We start from the raw sequence: 16,385 nt of genomic DNA on the forward strand, positions 1-16,385 counted from the left end.
CATATGCTTACAAAACATATGCTTGAGTGAGTGCAGTCAGTGACATTTTCACTCCACCTAAATATTTGAATGTAATTATAATCTGAAGGTTATGTAAATAATATGCAATACTTTTTTGAGGAATAAATTGCTTTCATATCTTATAAACAGTGTTATTTTAGTATCGTTGAGAAACTATTATAGTTTTTTAAATGTTTCGAATTAGTTTTGAATTAGCCTAGTAATTTGGAATTTCTGCTTTCATTTTAATTTTACTTAAGTTTTAGTCAATTTGTTGTATTTTTGATATTTTATTTTTATTTCAATTAACATTTATTTGAACTAACAACATATATATATATATATATATATATATATGTGTGTGTGTGTGTGTATACAGTATATACACAGTATAGTTAATAATAACCCTGTGCCAATTTTGAATGTGAATAAGCCCAAATTATATTTCAGACTTCACAAGACATGACACATTATTACACAAATTAAAAATATCTAGTTCAGTCATGAAACTCTACAGGACACATATAGGTCCTTTGCAATCACATCATTACAGCATGGCACAAGCTGATTGGCCTCTGCTGATCCTGCAGCCAATGAGATTGCTTGCTCAACATTTAAATAGTCTGGTTCATTGTTTGCTGTAAGCTAGTCCTGTAGAGTTCCTCTGAACCCCTCCACCTCCCCCAGCTCCACCTGTCTAGATCTGCTACAGGATTTATGTATGTCTTTACATGTTTACAGCAGCGAGTGTATATATAAGTCCATATTGCTCTGCAGCAGATTCAGTGTATCAGATCTAGTCCGCCGAGACCAAATACATTAGCATTGCCATATTCAATAACATGCTAAAACTATTCAGAGAGTTGTCACATGGACTACTTTTATGATGCTTGTGTGGTGCATTTTGTCCTCCCGAGAGCCTGATCACTGCAAACGTTCACTGCATGGAAAAGAGCAGCGTGAACATCTCTTTAAGTGCTTTACTGAAGAAATGAAGTCATACTTCTGTGCATCCACATTTACCAAAGCTCACTGTACACCATTTATTAAACATCAGATGACAGTTCATTATCAGTTTGACAAGAGACCACACAACACGTTGGGAAATTCTCAGGATCTTCCTGCTGTGGTTTTTAGGATTGAATTCAACATTTACATGAACAGATTCAGATTGACATGAACTCTCAGGTCCAAAAAAGCTTGTCAGTTCTCCAACGATATTTACATCTGTACATGAGAATGCAAACAGCGTACAGGCCAAAAAAAACCCCACATGAAACATGATCACATTCAGTTCAGAAGTTCATTGACTCAGAGTTTCAGTTGCATAGGTCTTCCTTTAAAACCGAAGAGGGTAAAAGAAGAAGCAGTTCAGCTAAACCAGACAAAGCATCCTGACTAGCGAACAGAGGAAAACTGATCTAAAAACGGATAGAAGTAAGCCATGCGCGAATCGTCTTTAAGCACTGACGTGTGTGTGGTTGCGGTGACCTAGTAAAAACAGCCTTTTATTGAACCATTTTAAACAGCTTATAGCTTTCTCGCTATCGAAATCCGTGCGAGAGAGCTGCCTTATTAATACGCAAGCGTCAATATGAATTTATCAGCGATTGTACATATTTCATGAGACCTATTTTTCAAACAATGCAGGGCTGAAATCAATATTTCAAAAATGAGATGTTCCATAACTTTTACTTGTCACGCCGGTGTGAATTATTAACTCGAGTGTAACACGAGAGAGCCGACTAAGACGCGTGCTGCTAATGTGTGTCTGCTGAACGAGACAGGAGGATCTCCAGCTCATAATTATGCTATGACCTGTACATGCTTAAAGAAAAATCAAGTAGAGTGCATTAGCGCCCGCCCACTTTTTCAGAGGCGTCGGTTCCAGAAGTATTTTTTCCATTCATTTCTCCCATAGGGATTTTAAAAAAGTCTTTGTTAAAGCGTTATAAGCCATGAACCAAGCCAACCAGCTACGAGATGGATCACAACATTACAAACCTTGATTTGAAGCAAAAAAAAATCAGACAAAAATACAAAAGGTACAAGACTGTGTACTTAATGGCTTTAGTGAGGGAAGGATCTACAATCCCATGAGGCATTGCAAACAGCATAATCGAATTAAGAAATTGGAGAAATATAAAACTACTCATTTACAATGTTGTCTTTATATTTATATATATAACAATATATTTTAATTTAATGCAATAAAATATGCACATATACACAAATATTTAAGTATTTTGAGAGAGAAAACGGATTCTCGATTACGTCACTCGCAGTGCTTCATGGGAGTGGGCGGAGCTAAAGAGCTCTTTTGGCACAATTTGATTGGGGCGACTCTGATTGGTGTAATTTTCGAACCACGAATTCCGCTGTTAAACACGATTATTTTAAGAATAAGTTAAAATAATGCGGGCTGACGGCTTCAACAGAAGCAAATGCTATCGATTAGCAACCTCGTCGGTCACAGTAGGGCTGTCTTGAACGGTTTATACGTTATTTATTTATTTATTTCCCTATAGAGAAAATGAATGGAGTTTTTACTTCTGGAGTCTGACTTTTGCAATTTATTACACACTCTTAGAAAAAAAAAGGGTTTAGGCTTAAAAAACTTTAGGGTTCTTTCTTTGCTCAATTTTAAAGGACCATTTACTATATGCCAAAAAGGAGAAATGTCTTAAATGATTGCACAATTGTGTGATGCAGGGATGACGCCAAAACCCGGAAGATCAATTCGCCATGGTTCCCTCGAGATTTGCCAGTGGGGTTTTATACTGTTTTTTTTTTTATTCATGAGTCAAATAAAGCCTGTGGTAAACATACAGTAATTTGTCAATACTTTGACCTTTTTAGTTCTATTACGTAAACTGCACACACTCACAGCCCAAGCTGCCTAATCTAGTTACTTATTAGAAACATATTCAAAATTAAACATAACTGCTTCAAAATTCATGTTTTTGGTATGGGTGTGTGTAATATACATTGTAGAACAAAATGTCAAAATATCATCAAGTTTTGTTTACCACAGGCTTTATTTTACTCATAAATAAAAAATAAAAAACTCATTAAAGGTTCTATACAGTATATGACGGAACCCTTTAAGGTTCTATATAGAACCTTTTCTTCTAAGAGTGCAGGTTGTAATAACTGAAACATTTCTGTCATTTATGGAATTTTTAAAACATTGACGAATGTTTTTCAGCATTTCTTTTCTCCACTTACCCCTCAGCAAGGATTTAAATAGTTATCAGAAGTGAAGAAAAGGTGAGAAAAAGCTTTAAAGTGGTAATTACATTTTTTTTTAAACTAAACTTAGAAAGGTTACTTATTCAGGCAAATAACTGAAACATATTGAAGTTGATTTAAGCTCAAGTAATTACAAACTAAATCTGAAATAAAAATAAATTAAACCCATATAGAAATATGTTCAAACTAGTTCAAGTTCAAGCTTGTAAAAATACAAGCTAATTCAAAAATATTTATAAATAATACAACAATACATACATAATATACAAAGATAACGGAGAAATAATTTGATGAGACACTGTTTTAAATCAAGTGAGCAGATTGTGTCTTTTTCACAATGCGAGAGCTGAAAAACATTGGTTAATGCTGGGTATAAAAGTCAGAGACCACATTAAAAATCTGAGATTTAAGCCTGAAAATAAATAATAGATTTATTAAGACGAAGATGAGCTTGTATCTTACGATGTAAGCAATGTGTGTGTGGCTGGACGAGTGTAAAAACTGAGCGAGTGACTTACATAAGACCGCCTGCTCCTCTAAAACACTGACATACTAGTATTTGGCAGGTCCATATAAAATTCTCTTTGTCCGGATTGTGCTCATTGGCTCCTTTCAGCACTTATTGCTTTTGAACGCTCACTCTCTCTTCGTTCCCATTTAGTGTCTCTTTCTGTTTTGCATTCGTTCCACTTCCTCAACGTTTTCCTCCTCGACCCGCCGTGTCTCGTTCGATTCAGCCGTTTCGTCCTCTTTTCTCGTTTCTGTCTCGCTCTCTGTCTCGTTCGTTTCCTCTTCCTGGTGTTCACCGTTTAACAAATCACCCTCGTGCTTTCTGTTGTCCTCTTTTTCCTTCGCTCGTTCCCTGAAAATATCAAACAGCTTGTCAAACTTGGGTCCCCATTCCTCAAATCTGTCTTTCTGTCCCTCCGCATCTTTTTCGGCCTCGCTTTCGAGCGAGCTGAGAGACGTCGCCTGAGAGCCGCCCCCCTCCAATCCGTACGTCTGCAGCGAGTCGTATGGCGGCTGCATGGGGTCAAAGGTCACCAGGGCAAGCCGATGTTGCAGGAAGTCGCCCATTCTGTTAGTCAACGAATCGCCGCTCGCCTTTTCCGAGTTCGCTTGTCCAACCTTCCCATTCCCCAAGCCCCACCCCCTTTCGTACAGCCCCGCCCCTCCTGGGAGGGGCATCACTAGGTGTGGCACATAGTTCTGCCCGCCCACCCCGTACAAGCCCATTAGTCCAACCGCTTCAGGGTAGAGAAGCGTGGTCCCGCCCCTCAGAAGAGTACCTTCCATCGTTCTGAAGGGCATCTCCGTCGTGACGAGGCTGGCGGTGCTCTGGCTGGTGCTGATGGGAGTGACGTCTCCGTTCTTGTCCAGAGCCGAGGCGGGGGTGGAGTCGTCCGTGGTGATGGTGGAAATGGAGGCTCGCGTGGTCAAGCAGTGAGGGGACGACTCCGGTTTATGGCCCACTGAAGAGCTGGAAGCCTCCGAGTAGGAACTGGAGCCCTTCACGTACAGAACCTGGTCTGAATGAACAGACTGAGGAAGAAAACAATAGAAAATGGTGAGGAACATTAAGCCATTTTAATAGCTTCATATTTAAATATGCTCTATCATTGAAAAGATTGTGGTTTGTAAGATTTCTTCTGCTCATTTATTTGATCAAACATACAGTTAAGACAGTAATATTGTGAAACATTATTACAATTTAAAATAAGTGTTTTCTATTTGAATATATTTTTAAATGTAATGTATTCCTGTGATCAAAGCTGAATTTTCAGCATCATTACTCCAGTCTTCAGTGTCACATGATCCTTCAGAAATCATTCTAATATCTGCTCAAGAAGATCATTTTTATTATCAATGTTGGACACAGTTGTGTTGCTTCATATTTTTGTGGATTTTTTTTTTTCAGGATTCTTTGATGAACAGAACATTCAAAAAGAACAGCATTTATATGAAATATAAATCTTTTGTAACATTGTAAATGTCTTTGCTGTCACTTTTGAACAATTTAATATGTTCTTGCTGAAGAATTCATTTCTGAAGTATTAATTTCTTTCAAATAAAAAAAGAATCTTAACCCTAAACTTTTGAACCCCAAATTTGAAGGCAACGTAAAGATTTTGAACATAACATGAAGATGGTTATCATATGGACATTAGAGGGGAAGAGAGCACAGGTTTTCCTCTTCATTTTCTCCATGTGCATCTAAAAAAATGACTAAATAAAGGCTTACTAACCATCTCTGAGATGAATCACATTTCAAACTTTGACTTAAATCAAAGAAAGTATTTTAAAGCAAACTACATATCCCAAGAAGCTCTGTGCGTGATGTAATCTACTATATAAAATGTATATAAATGTTTTTATGTATATCGTTTATTATTATAACTATAAAACAATATATTTTATGGCTATTGCAAAATATTCAGAAATATACAAAAATAAGTAGTTTGAGATTATAGGAACTCACTATTGATCACTACTTTTTCATTTCCATTGCAACAGCCACTTCTCTGATTGGTGGATGTCTCTTCAGGATTATAGGTAGTTTAATTCTTTAAAGAAAATGTGTCAATTTGATCTTAAATCACACTGAATTGTTTCTTTAAAAGAAGCACCTCTCATAGCTAATCAACTCCAGAGCTCATCATAGGTCTGTTTAGGTAAATCTATTAGTTTATTAATACAATAATTGGGATTCTTACTCCCAGAACCCCGCTGTTGCACTCTATAGGATTGCAATGTGATGATATTAGTTTACCTGATCCTGGCTGAGTGTGTGGCTCTCAGAGATGACCTCACTTCCTGTCTCGCTCTCCTTCGGAATGCTGTCGGTGGATCCGTCTGCTCCTTTACATTCTGATCCATCCCTGATTTTGTCAATAAACACAGAACCGGATTCTAAAGGGCCGCGGGACTGGCCCTGGCTGGCGGGGAGAACGTATGGCAGTTTGGCGAGGTCGAGGCCGAGTCTGTTTCTCGGGGCTGGAAGGGTCTGGATGGTGTAACAGTACCGTCCGTAGAGGGGTGCAGAGACGGGACGCCGTGGGTCCAAACCCAAACTCTGACTCCAGCTGAAGGTTCTGATGCTGTCCAGGTTATCCTGAGAATACCTGTTGTAATAAAATATAAAATTAATAAATGAAAATGGTGTAATTATTATAGCAGTTAAGTATGGAAGCCCATTTATGCCATGTACGAAAAAAAAAAATCATGCTTTGTTAAATCATAATTATGAAGTCGACAATATGACCTTAAAAGAAATTATAATTGTGACATAAAACTTTTTGACTCATAATTATGACTTAGTATGTCATAATTTCAAAGTTTTCATCAGAATTATTACTTGGCCTGTCCATTTCAACTTTCTCATCATTTTATCTAATTGTGACATAATTATAACTCTTTGTCAATTTCAACTTTATCTCAAAATTATGACGGCATCTTACAATTTGGACTTTTTGTCTCATAATTATGGCATGGTATCTCATAATTTCGACTTTTAATGTCAAAAATATGACATAAAAGAAAAAGATACATCATAACTGCCAACTTTTTAACTCCTAATTATGACTTAGTATGTCATAATTTTCATAATTTATCATTTCGACTTATATCTAATATTTTGACTTATCATAATTATGACTGTCAGTTTCAACTTTTATCTCATAATTTCGAATTTTTATCAATTTTTTATAAAATTACAACATACTATCTTATATTTTGACTTGTCATAATTATAACTGTCAATTTCAACTTTATCTCAAAATTATGACTCTCTTACAATTTTGCCTTTTTATCTCAAAAGTATCTCATATTTTAGACTTTATGTCGAAAATATGACAAAAATAAGAAATCATAACAGTTTAATCGTGACTTAGTTTGCCATAATTTCAACTTTTTATCTCATAATAATTACGACTTAGTCTAATATTTTGACTTGTCATTATTATAACTTTTTGTCAATTTCCACTTTATCTCATAAGATATAACAGTATCTTACAGTTTTGACTTTTTAGCTCATAATTAAATTTTTTTTTATTTTTATGTGGCCGAAATGGGCTTCCATAGTTAAGCCTTTGGGCTAGTTATGCAAATATTGCATAACCCCTCTGTTTAATTGGGTAATACATCACCAAATTCAAGAAAACTGTACATCTCTAAGCTTTTAATGGGGCTTTTAAAAGGAAAACTGTATTCCAACTATTTCACCAAAACCAGATGCTTCTGAGTTACCAGTAAGTTTTGTGTTAATTAAAAGATCTGTTTGTAGTCCCAGTTGTGACTTGTGAAGTACTTTCGTCAACCTGCCCAGGAGCATTACAATGACATCTAACAGGAATATGATGGATAGAGGACACCGTGTGGGTTTCAAAAGCATAAATATTAACTAGATGAACTTTGCACTGAAACAGCTGTCAATTTGCATGCGAAGGCTCATTAAATCACACACACACACACACACACACACACCCCTGAGTACAGAGCCCTCATTAATCAGATAAACAGTTAACATCATTTAGAGCGACTGAACGTATTTCGAGTAACCAGAGATTCCAGAGAAAGATACATACATTTGTGTTTGTCGTGAATGTCAGCTGAATGATTCACATGGGCTAATAATAAAATATGGCATTTTCTTGACCAAATGTCAAGAAATGACATGTGATTTGAAAGATCAGATAGTGGCAGCATTAAATCAAGGCGATTCGAACAATGAAATGAGACGTCTATTTATGTGAGCATCAAACACACTCACATATTGTTGTTGTCTCGAAGGCGTTGTGCCCTGCGCATGCTCTGGGGGGCGCTCTTCAGGGTCGCGATATCGAACGCGGCCGTGTCCGCCTCCCCGCCTCCCTCGTCATCATACGTGATGATGTTCTCCCTGATCTCATCGTCTTCCATAGGAGACTGAGTGTCCCGTTTCTGCCTCCGCAACGATAGCGAAAGCGCAGCCACCACTATCGGACAAAAGACAGCGAGAAAAAAACGAGAGGAAGTTACAGCCGCTTTCCTCAGACACATGTACATTCAATACACAGATACATTCCATTTAAGCTTTTGACTAACACTTTTGATCCAAAGCGACTTGTACTGAATTCATGCTATACATTTATTTTTCCAATTAATGCATTCCCTGCGAATTGAACCCATGACCCTGATGTTGCTAGGCGCCATCCTCCACTGTTTGTATGGTGCAAAATAGACAATTTCTTATTTTCATTGTGAATAATATATAAAAAAAGGTGTGTAACCTTCATAAATTGTTGTCAACCTAAGTAAGTTAAACATCTTATTATAGATAGCTAATTAGTTTTCACAATAAGTAATGTGTGCATGTTCATTGTGTTCTAACAGTGGCATATTTTTCCCTTTAATTTTCAGATATAAAATAGCTTTAATAACAGATACAATAAGGAAACATTGCCATATGGCAACTCCGTCGTACAATGTTTCTTCAAAATGATTAATATATCCTTGAACTAAATTAATATTTAATCAAATGAATCATTATCAATGTTTCTTCAATATTGTTCCTAAAAGAATAAACCTTCAACCTTTCAAAGGGAAACCTGCATCTAGTGCACCAACCACTGCCTTCAGTCAGAACAAATATACAACATCAGGTACTTCAAAGTCACCATGATTTATTTTAGTTTCAGTGCTAACTTCTGATGCAATGATTCATAACTGTCAGTTTAAAAATAGCTCTAATAACAAAAATGTATTCAAAGATATTTAAGGGGAAAAAATGGGGGAAACTGTGCCATACGGCAAGGGAAAATGGTTTAAAAACTATTCTTAAACCTTTCTTAAACATATTCTTAAAAATAGTTTTATCTTAAAAATGATTTATAATGTACTAAATTGAAATTTCTTTAAAACTAAAATTGAGTGAATCATTCTCAAGGTTTCTTCCATGTCGTTCCTAAATGCTTTTTCTCACTGTTCATTTTTCATTTTTGGCTAAAAACAACAACAACTAAATACAAATGAAAATTGTTATTTCTGCAGAAATGCAATTATATCATGGTAAACACTTCCAAGAAAATGTAATAACATAACTGATGCTAATATCTATAAAATTCCCACTGAGAAAATACATTAGAGCGGTTCCAATTTCAAGCAATTTTTCCATTATGTACATAGTACATATTTTCCAAATTTTCTGTAAAACTGTTAACAACTGTAAACTGTTGTTAACAACAGCAACTAAATATCAAAATGTGTTTAATAAAGCAATTTGTGGAGCATTTCAGCAAGGGTCCATGTAAAGAGTTTTGAAGGAGTAATGGGGTTTAAAAACAGTATATTATTGGTTACTTAAAAGACTGCCACTTTTTTTTTTTTTGCACAGAGAAGGAAAATTATATGTTGTCGTATGGCTACACTGTAAGACATCAAAGTGTATTTGTAGAAAATGCCTATTCCACCTCTCACTTACTTACTTAGTGAGTGTTCAATGTCATTTGGGGAACCTTGAGGGAGGGAAAGTGTTGTTCCGCAATCTCAAAATGCCATATGATGCCGTCAGCACTCATCAAATGCTATTTATTATGAGTGACTTAGAGCAGAAATCAAACCCAAACATGTTCATTAGCAAGCCCAACTGACAAACAGAGCAGAAAAAATGAGGCAGCTTGGCGGAAAGTTCGAACGACCCACAAAAACATACGTATATGGAAGAAAGGCAGCAATTTTAAGACACACCAGGAGGCAATGGTGGATGAAGACAGGGAGTGATGGACAGATGTAGCAACAACAACACATCATTATACCAGCCGGTTATAGAGGCGGAGCGAAGGGCGAGTAGCAAACAATAATCTGATGAAATGGACTGAAAATCAAAACTGACCCAGAAAAGTTGACGCACAGGCCAGGATCGCCAACATGGCGGCCGAGCTGATTCCCAGCAGCGAGGAGTTTGACGGTACAGGCAAGCACGCCGCTTGCCTCTCCCAGTCCGGCAAAGATGGTTTATCCTTCTCATCCGTTTCTTGTTTTTGTTCCTCTACCCACATGCCTCCGTTTTGGCACGGACACACCGTTACGGTAATCGTTCCTGTGCTCCTGAGTTCTGACGCACCGTCATGGAGCATTATGGGTATTTTTAGAGTTGGTAAAGAGGAAGAATGAGGAAAAGCCTTCAGGGACGACAAAAGCACCAGACTCGCTGTGTGGTCTGGAAGCAAAAGAAATGGAACATAAACAATCATGTGACTCATTATGAAAAAGTAAATGAAAAGGATTAAAAAAAAATATATATATATACACACTAATTATATGTGTTATTTGTTATGTTAATTATTATATTATTATCATATTATACCATTTTATATGATATATAATACAGATGTTTTCCTTACACCAGATTTCTCAAATTTCTCAGCATACAGGTTTAGAGAGAAATGAATGATGAATAATTTTTTTATTCTGGGGTGCAAATTAGAAACCAGCAGATTGAAGCGGAGAGCAGGATAATGAAAGAGAGGATTGCTGGAGCACAGAGAAGGGAGTTTGCTGTGTTCATCTGAGCAGAATGTGACAAAAAAGATAAATGGATGAGCGTAATGAAGGAGGATATATGTCTGGACAGAGACCGGGAGGGAGATGAGGAAAACTGATGGGGAAGAGAAGACGGATGGATGACAGGAGATGTCTGGAGAGCTCACCTCCTCGCTCTCTGACGGAGAAGTTGAGCGCACTGCTGGATTCTGCGGGAATACTGAAGTGGATGGGAGAGTTGGAGCTGCTTTGGTCTTTATCTATCGCTCGAATCACCTGCACCACCTGAAACGCAAATGGAGAAAGACTGAGAAGTCAGGGTTTTGGTTTTTTTGTCACTGAACAGCAAGGATTTGCAGTCTAATGTAACCCCTCTGGTTCTATTCTCCCAGCTCGGAGTGGGATTCAAACCAGCGTTAACAAGGACACTTAAGACCACAGCGTCTAGTGTCAGTCGCTAATGCGCCTCTTAAGGCCAGGGCAGTGACGTCTACTTCACAGCTCTTACTAGCTAGCCTCTGTTAAGGTCCTTGCACAAGGAGTCCGACATATGTGTTTTTTCATATTCGTCATTCGTCACGCATAGAAACCTTGTACACTGAGTCCGATGAGTAATAATTAATCTGTTTTGAAAATATTTGCAAAGTCTTCAAGCATTGAGGATGATTTTGTTGTCCTCTCTCTTCTTAAAAAGATTTTTTTTTAAAAGGAGGAAATATTGGGTCTACACGTTTACACGTGGCCGGCTATTTTCATAAATGGACATTTCACCCTCTCCGTTTTCAAAAATAACATCGTGCACACCTGTCAGTTTTCAGAAAAGTGTTCGTTTACACGAACCCGTGTATATATGCCGTCAAGAGCATGCCAAACCTGTAGGTGGCAGTGTAACAAGAAGCTCAAGCCCACGTTAGCCAATCAGAATCCTGAAAATAGCAACAACAGCAACGAATCACTTCCTCTTTCTCTTTTGAACAAGGTTGCACTTTTGACGCAGGTGCAAGGTCTGTCGCATACTGTGACGTCGGCTGCCTAAAACTCTGTTCTTCTCAGTTTACATGCAAACAAAGTTTTCCAAAATGTCCACTCTGGCCGGAGTTTTTAGAAAGAATCGTTTTCAGAGGAGAATTCTCCGTTTGCGTGTAAACGAAGGGCACAGACGAAGGGAAATGTACGTGTAAACGGAGCCTGAGATTGCGTAGATAGAAAGTTCCACCTCCCTATCAGGGAGCAGTCGCGGGCAATTCAAAGTTTACTTCAGGATGTCAGTGGCTCAGTTTGATGCTTTGCTAGCGATACTGAAGCCACATATTATAATGAAGACCATCAATTTCCGTGAACCAATTGATCCTGAACAGTTCTGGATTTTGGCGTTCGCGTGTACGGTGGCTCTGAAGTGTCAAAACCCCATTCAAAATGCTTGCTACGGATGTGACTTTTTTTTTTTTTTATGACGGATGGACGTTTTGGAGGCAGTGTGTAAACGTGATTGACACAACGTGAGGTCGTATTTGATTTTTAACATGAAAATTTCAAACAAGTATTTCGGACTCAGTGTGCAAGGACCTTAACACTAACCCCCATGAACCTCTCTCCCATCCAGGTCACGGCACCAATGTGACCCATTCGTATGAAGGTAAATCAGTAGCAAAACTCGAGAGCACGTAAATGTGAATTTGAGAACTTGTACAATAAATATTTGTACTTGTACATGAACATTTACACTCACAGCTCCAATGTGAAAACCTGTAAAATAAAAATCTGAAGTTGAATGTTGAAATTTGCACTCGCATACAATAGTCACAAACCTGTATTCTGAATTTGAAGCTGCAGACAAGTAGACACAAATGTGTAAAATGCCATTCACAGAAATAAAACGACAGACACAAACTTGTAATATATATTTTGCGTTTAATCTTACGTTCACATTCGCGGTACTTCCTCAATTAGGCACTTACAACTTCTCAAATCTGTCACTGCAATTTCAAATTTCGCGCCTTGACTTTTGCTACTCTTTTCACGATATATCAGGTGCAAAACTAACTTGTGCACTTGAAACTCAGAGGCGGTGAGAGAGAAAGGGGGGCGGGAGGAGGGGGGGTCAAAGGAGTCGTTTTATTGGTTGGCAGCTAGCCAATGAAATGGGACTTCGATGATGTCACGAAACCCGTGTGCACTGAAACGTTAACATGGCTTAATGCATTAGACTGATATTAAAAGAAATAAACGATATTATCAAACTCAGTAAACACAATGCTTATAATGCATACTACAGAAAAGCAGATGAGCACAGAATATGACGAAAGAAAGCAAATGTGTGTTCAGTGCAAATAAACTTGCTGCCAGTGTTTTATTAATAATTTAACAAATTATGTGTTGTTGTTGTTTTTTTTTGTTTTTTTGTTTTTTTTTTTTATAACTGTTGGTCCATTAAGCCTCATTAAGCGTTTTCTTGGTTTTCTGTGGGAGGAAAACGTACAATTAAACTCGTTGCATCCATATTCAGAGCTCAATTGCTTTGCTTTATTTGTATGGTGTTTCCTGAGTTTGGTCTTTTAATACCACTGTCTCAATTAAACGCGTTGTGTGTTCATATTCTGTGCTCATATTCTGTGCTCATCTGCTTTTCTGTAGTATGAAAACCAAGAAAACGCTTAAGGCTTAATGGACCAACAGTTATAAAATAAATAAAAAAACAAAAAAAAACACATCATTCGTTAAATTATTAATAAAACACAGGCAGCAAGTTTATTTGCACTGAACACACATTTGCTTTCTTTCGTCATATTCTGTGCTCATCTGCTTTTCTGTAGTATGCATTATAAGCATTGTGTTTACTGAGTTTGATAATATCGTTTATTTCTTTTAATATCAGTCTAATCATTAAGCCATGTTAGCGTTTCAGTGCACACGAGTTTCGTGACATCATCGAAGTCCCATTTCATTGGCTAGCTGCCAACCAATAAAACGACTCCTTTGACCCCCCCTCCTCCCGCCCCCCTTTCTCTCTCACCGCCTCTCAGTTTCAAGTGCACAAGTTAGTTTTGCACCTGATATATCGCGAAAAGAGTAGCAAAAGTCAAGGCGCGAAATTTGAAATTGCAGTGACAGATTTGAGAAGTTGTAAGTGCCTAATTGAGGAAGTACCGCGAATGTGAACGTAAGATTAAACGCAAAATATATATTACAAGTTTGTGTCTGTCGTTTTATTTCTGTGAATGGCATTTTACACATTTGTGTCTACTTGTCTGCAGCTTCAAATTCAGAATACAGGTTTGTGACTATTGTATGCGAGTGCAAATTTCAACATTCAACTTCAGATTTTTATTTTACAGGTTTTCACATTGGAGCTGTGAGTGTAAATGTTCATGTACAAGTACAAATATTTATTGTACAAGTTCTCAAATTCACATTTACGTGCTCTCGAGTTTTGCTACTGATTTACCTTCATACATTCGGTTCTACTTGCATCGCGCGAGCAAGGGATGGGACGCTAAAGGCCGCAGCCCTTGTTAGCTGGCCTCCGTTACACAAACACACACCGTATAACAGACCTGTTTGGTTGAAACTGTCACAGTTTGTTTTCATTAGTCACATGTTTTCCTTTGTTCAGTTTTCCCGCCACACCTTTGTTACCATGGTCATTTCATTTGGTTCAGCTGTGTTTGATTACTCATCCTCATTTGTGTTTGCTATATAAATTGGTCCCTCACACCCATTCTCGGTCCGATCACTGTTATGTTAAGTGTGTGTGGATCAACCTGTTTGCCTGTCTTCTAGATTGTAATTAAAACTTTGTATTTAAAAATGATCGTCTTCAATTCGTCTGCCTTCCTGCAACCCACCATGACAGAAATGTTGCACTGTTTATACTGGAGCTGTAATGAAAAATTTTCAGTGTTCATGATTTGCACAAATAAGTATTTTTTTAAGTCAATAAAATTTTGCCACTGAACAGCAAGGATTAGCAGTTTAACAGCACGTCATGATTAGGCTGACTCACCGTGCACTGGCATCATTAATAACATCAGTCGGTTAAATCAAAATGCTGCTGTTCTGAAATGCCTTTGTTAATCGAATCTCTTTGCAAGATTGCATAGGGTCAGTTTAACCATACTAGTTTGGTCAGATATAGAAAGTATTATAAATAAAAGACAATGTGCAGTCAGCTGATCATTATTGCTAAATAAACACTGACAGGGTGATCAGAAATAGGTCTCACCCTGAAGGGATTCATTTTGTGTTCATTATTTTAATATGCGAGAAGGAACAGATACAACAAACATAAAGCTGGAACAGCTATTGTGGGAAATCTGTTGCCTGGGGCAGCGATTAATTACCCAATAATATGTTAATTGCTACTGACCAATCAGAATCAAGCATCTCAGATATTCAATGGTGTTACTTGGCAGAAGAATTCCACGTTATTGAATACTGGTGTATTTTAAGTTAAGTTAAGCACTTGTTTAATCCCACAAGGGGCGATTACATTAGGGCAGTGGCATCACATCACAAACTAAAAACATTAAAAACAATCATAATCCACATACACATATCTATTTTATCATATTGCTTTGCCACCATGAGCCAGAGACGACATGCATTAGTAATTTTAACATTGTTAACGTGTGTTGTGAGGCAACTATTTCTATTAGTTATTTCATTTTGTTTCAGATCTATATGTTTCTGGTTGTTTTACAAGTCGTTCCTTGTAAGTGGGCGCTTCTTGACAAGAATAATCTTCTCATAGCAGGCTTCATCGGGTCACTGACCTGTCCGGCAGTGCTGGAGTCGCACACGGCAGTGTTGTACTGTCGGTCCAGCTCAGGGGCGTTGTCATTGATGTCCAGTGTCTCTATGGAAACCGCTACCCTGGTAACTTGGTTGGGGCTGTCTAAGAAAGAGAAAAGAACAGCATGATGGGAAATTCTGAGAAGTACACTATATAAAAAAGCAAGGAAGTCAGAAATCCAAAGCTTTTAAGCCCCAAGTAGGTCAGCTAAATCTTACTGACCATGAAAACAGAAGCTAACTCCAATCTGTCTGGTTTACTGTTCTCCATACGCCCCGTGCTCTTTTGGGACATAACGTTACATCACGACCAGAAGTGGCCCGAACGTCATCGTTCGCTCATCTGATGTTCAGAACATGACATTATATAAAGACAGAACAGAGCCACACTTATCGCACTCATGAAAGTAATGACTGAATATAGGCTGAACAAAACCACTCCATTCTCCGAGTCACTTCTGAGGATGCAAGATAGTGTTTTATGAGGGCCAACGGGGAGCGCAAACGGGCGACCTTGAGCTTGTGTGGACCAGACTCGAAAGCAATTTGAGTTTTCGTTCTATTATTCTTTTCTCTTCCCTTTCTGTTTGCGCGTGTCTCTACCACGAGCTTTCATGTTCACAGCCGCTGCAGAAGTAATAGCTTTCCTGTGGACCGATTTCAAGCTGCTACCTGTGTGAAATTAGGAGTGAAGGCGAGGAGTTCTGGTACCTCTCTGTGTGGCGATGACAGTAATGTTATGCCATTGCTCCTGTTCCCGATCCAATTCCACGGCCGTGGTGATGAGTCCATTGTCAGAGGCGATACGGAACAGCGCCTCGGGG

At 37.9% G+C, this 16,385-nt stretch overlaps 1 protein-coding gene across 2 annotated transcripts in view; it reads right to left on the reverse strand.

Annotated features, from left to right (window-relative positions):
* Positions 1–800: 800 nt before the first annotated feature.
* The window catches only part of cdh24a (cadherin 24, type 2a), an 84,650-nt gene continuing 69,065 nt past the window's right edge, over positions 801–16,385 (reverse strand). For both annotated transcript variants that reach the window (XM_084427793.1, XM_084427792.1), the window contains exons 8-14: positions 16,273–16,385; positions 15,543–15,664; positions 10,938–11,055; positions 10,121–10,447; positions 8,021–8,225; positions 6,023–6,374; positions 801–4,794 (exon numbers count right to left, since the gene is read on the reverse strand). The exon at positions 16,273–16,385 is cut by the window's right edge and continues 24 nt beyond it. In XM_084427793.1, coding sequence (XP_084283919.1) covers positions 3,910–4,794; positions 6,023–6,374; positions 8,021–8,225; positions 10,121–10,447; positions 10,938–11,055; positions 15,543–15,664; positions 16,273–16,385 — 2,122 coding nt within the window. In that variant the 3' untranslated portion in view covers positions 801–3,909. The remainder of the gene's footprint in view (positions 4,795–6,022; positions 6,375–8,020; positions 8,226–10,120; positions 10,448–10,937; positions 11,056–15,542; positions 15,665–16,272) is intronic.

This window comes from Rutilus rutilus (genome assembly GCF_951802725.1).
Source record: "Rutilus rutilus genome assembly, chromosome: 13".
Lineage (NCBI taxonomy): Eukaryota > Metazoa > Chordata > Actinopteri > Cypriniformes > Leuciscidae > Rutilus > Rutilus rutilus.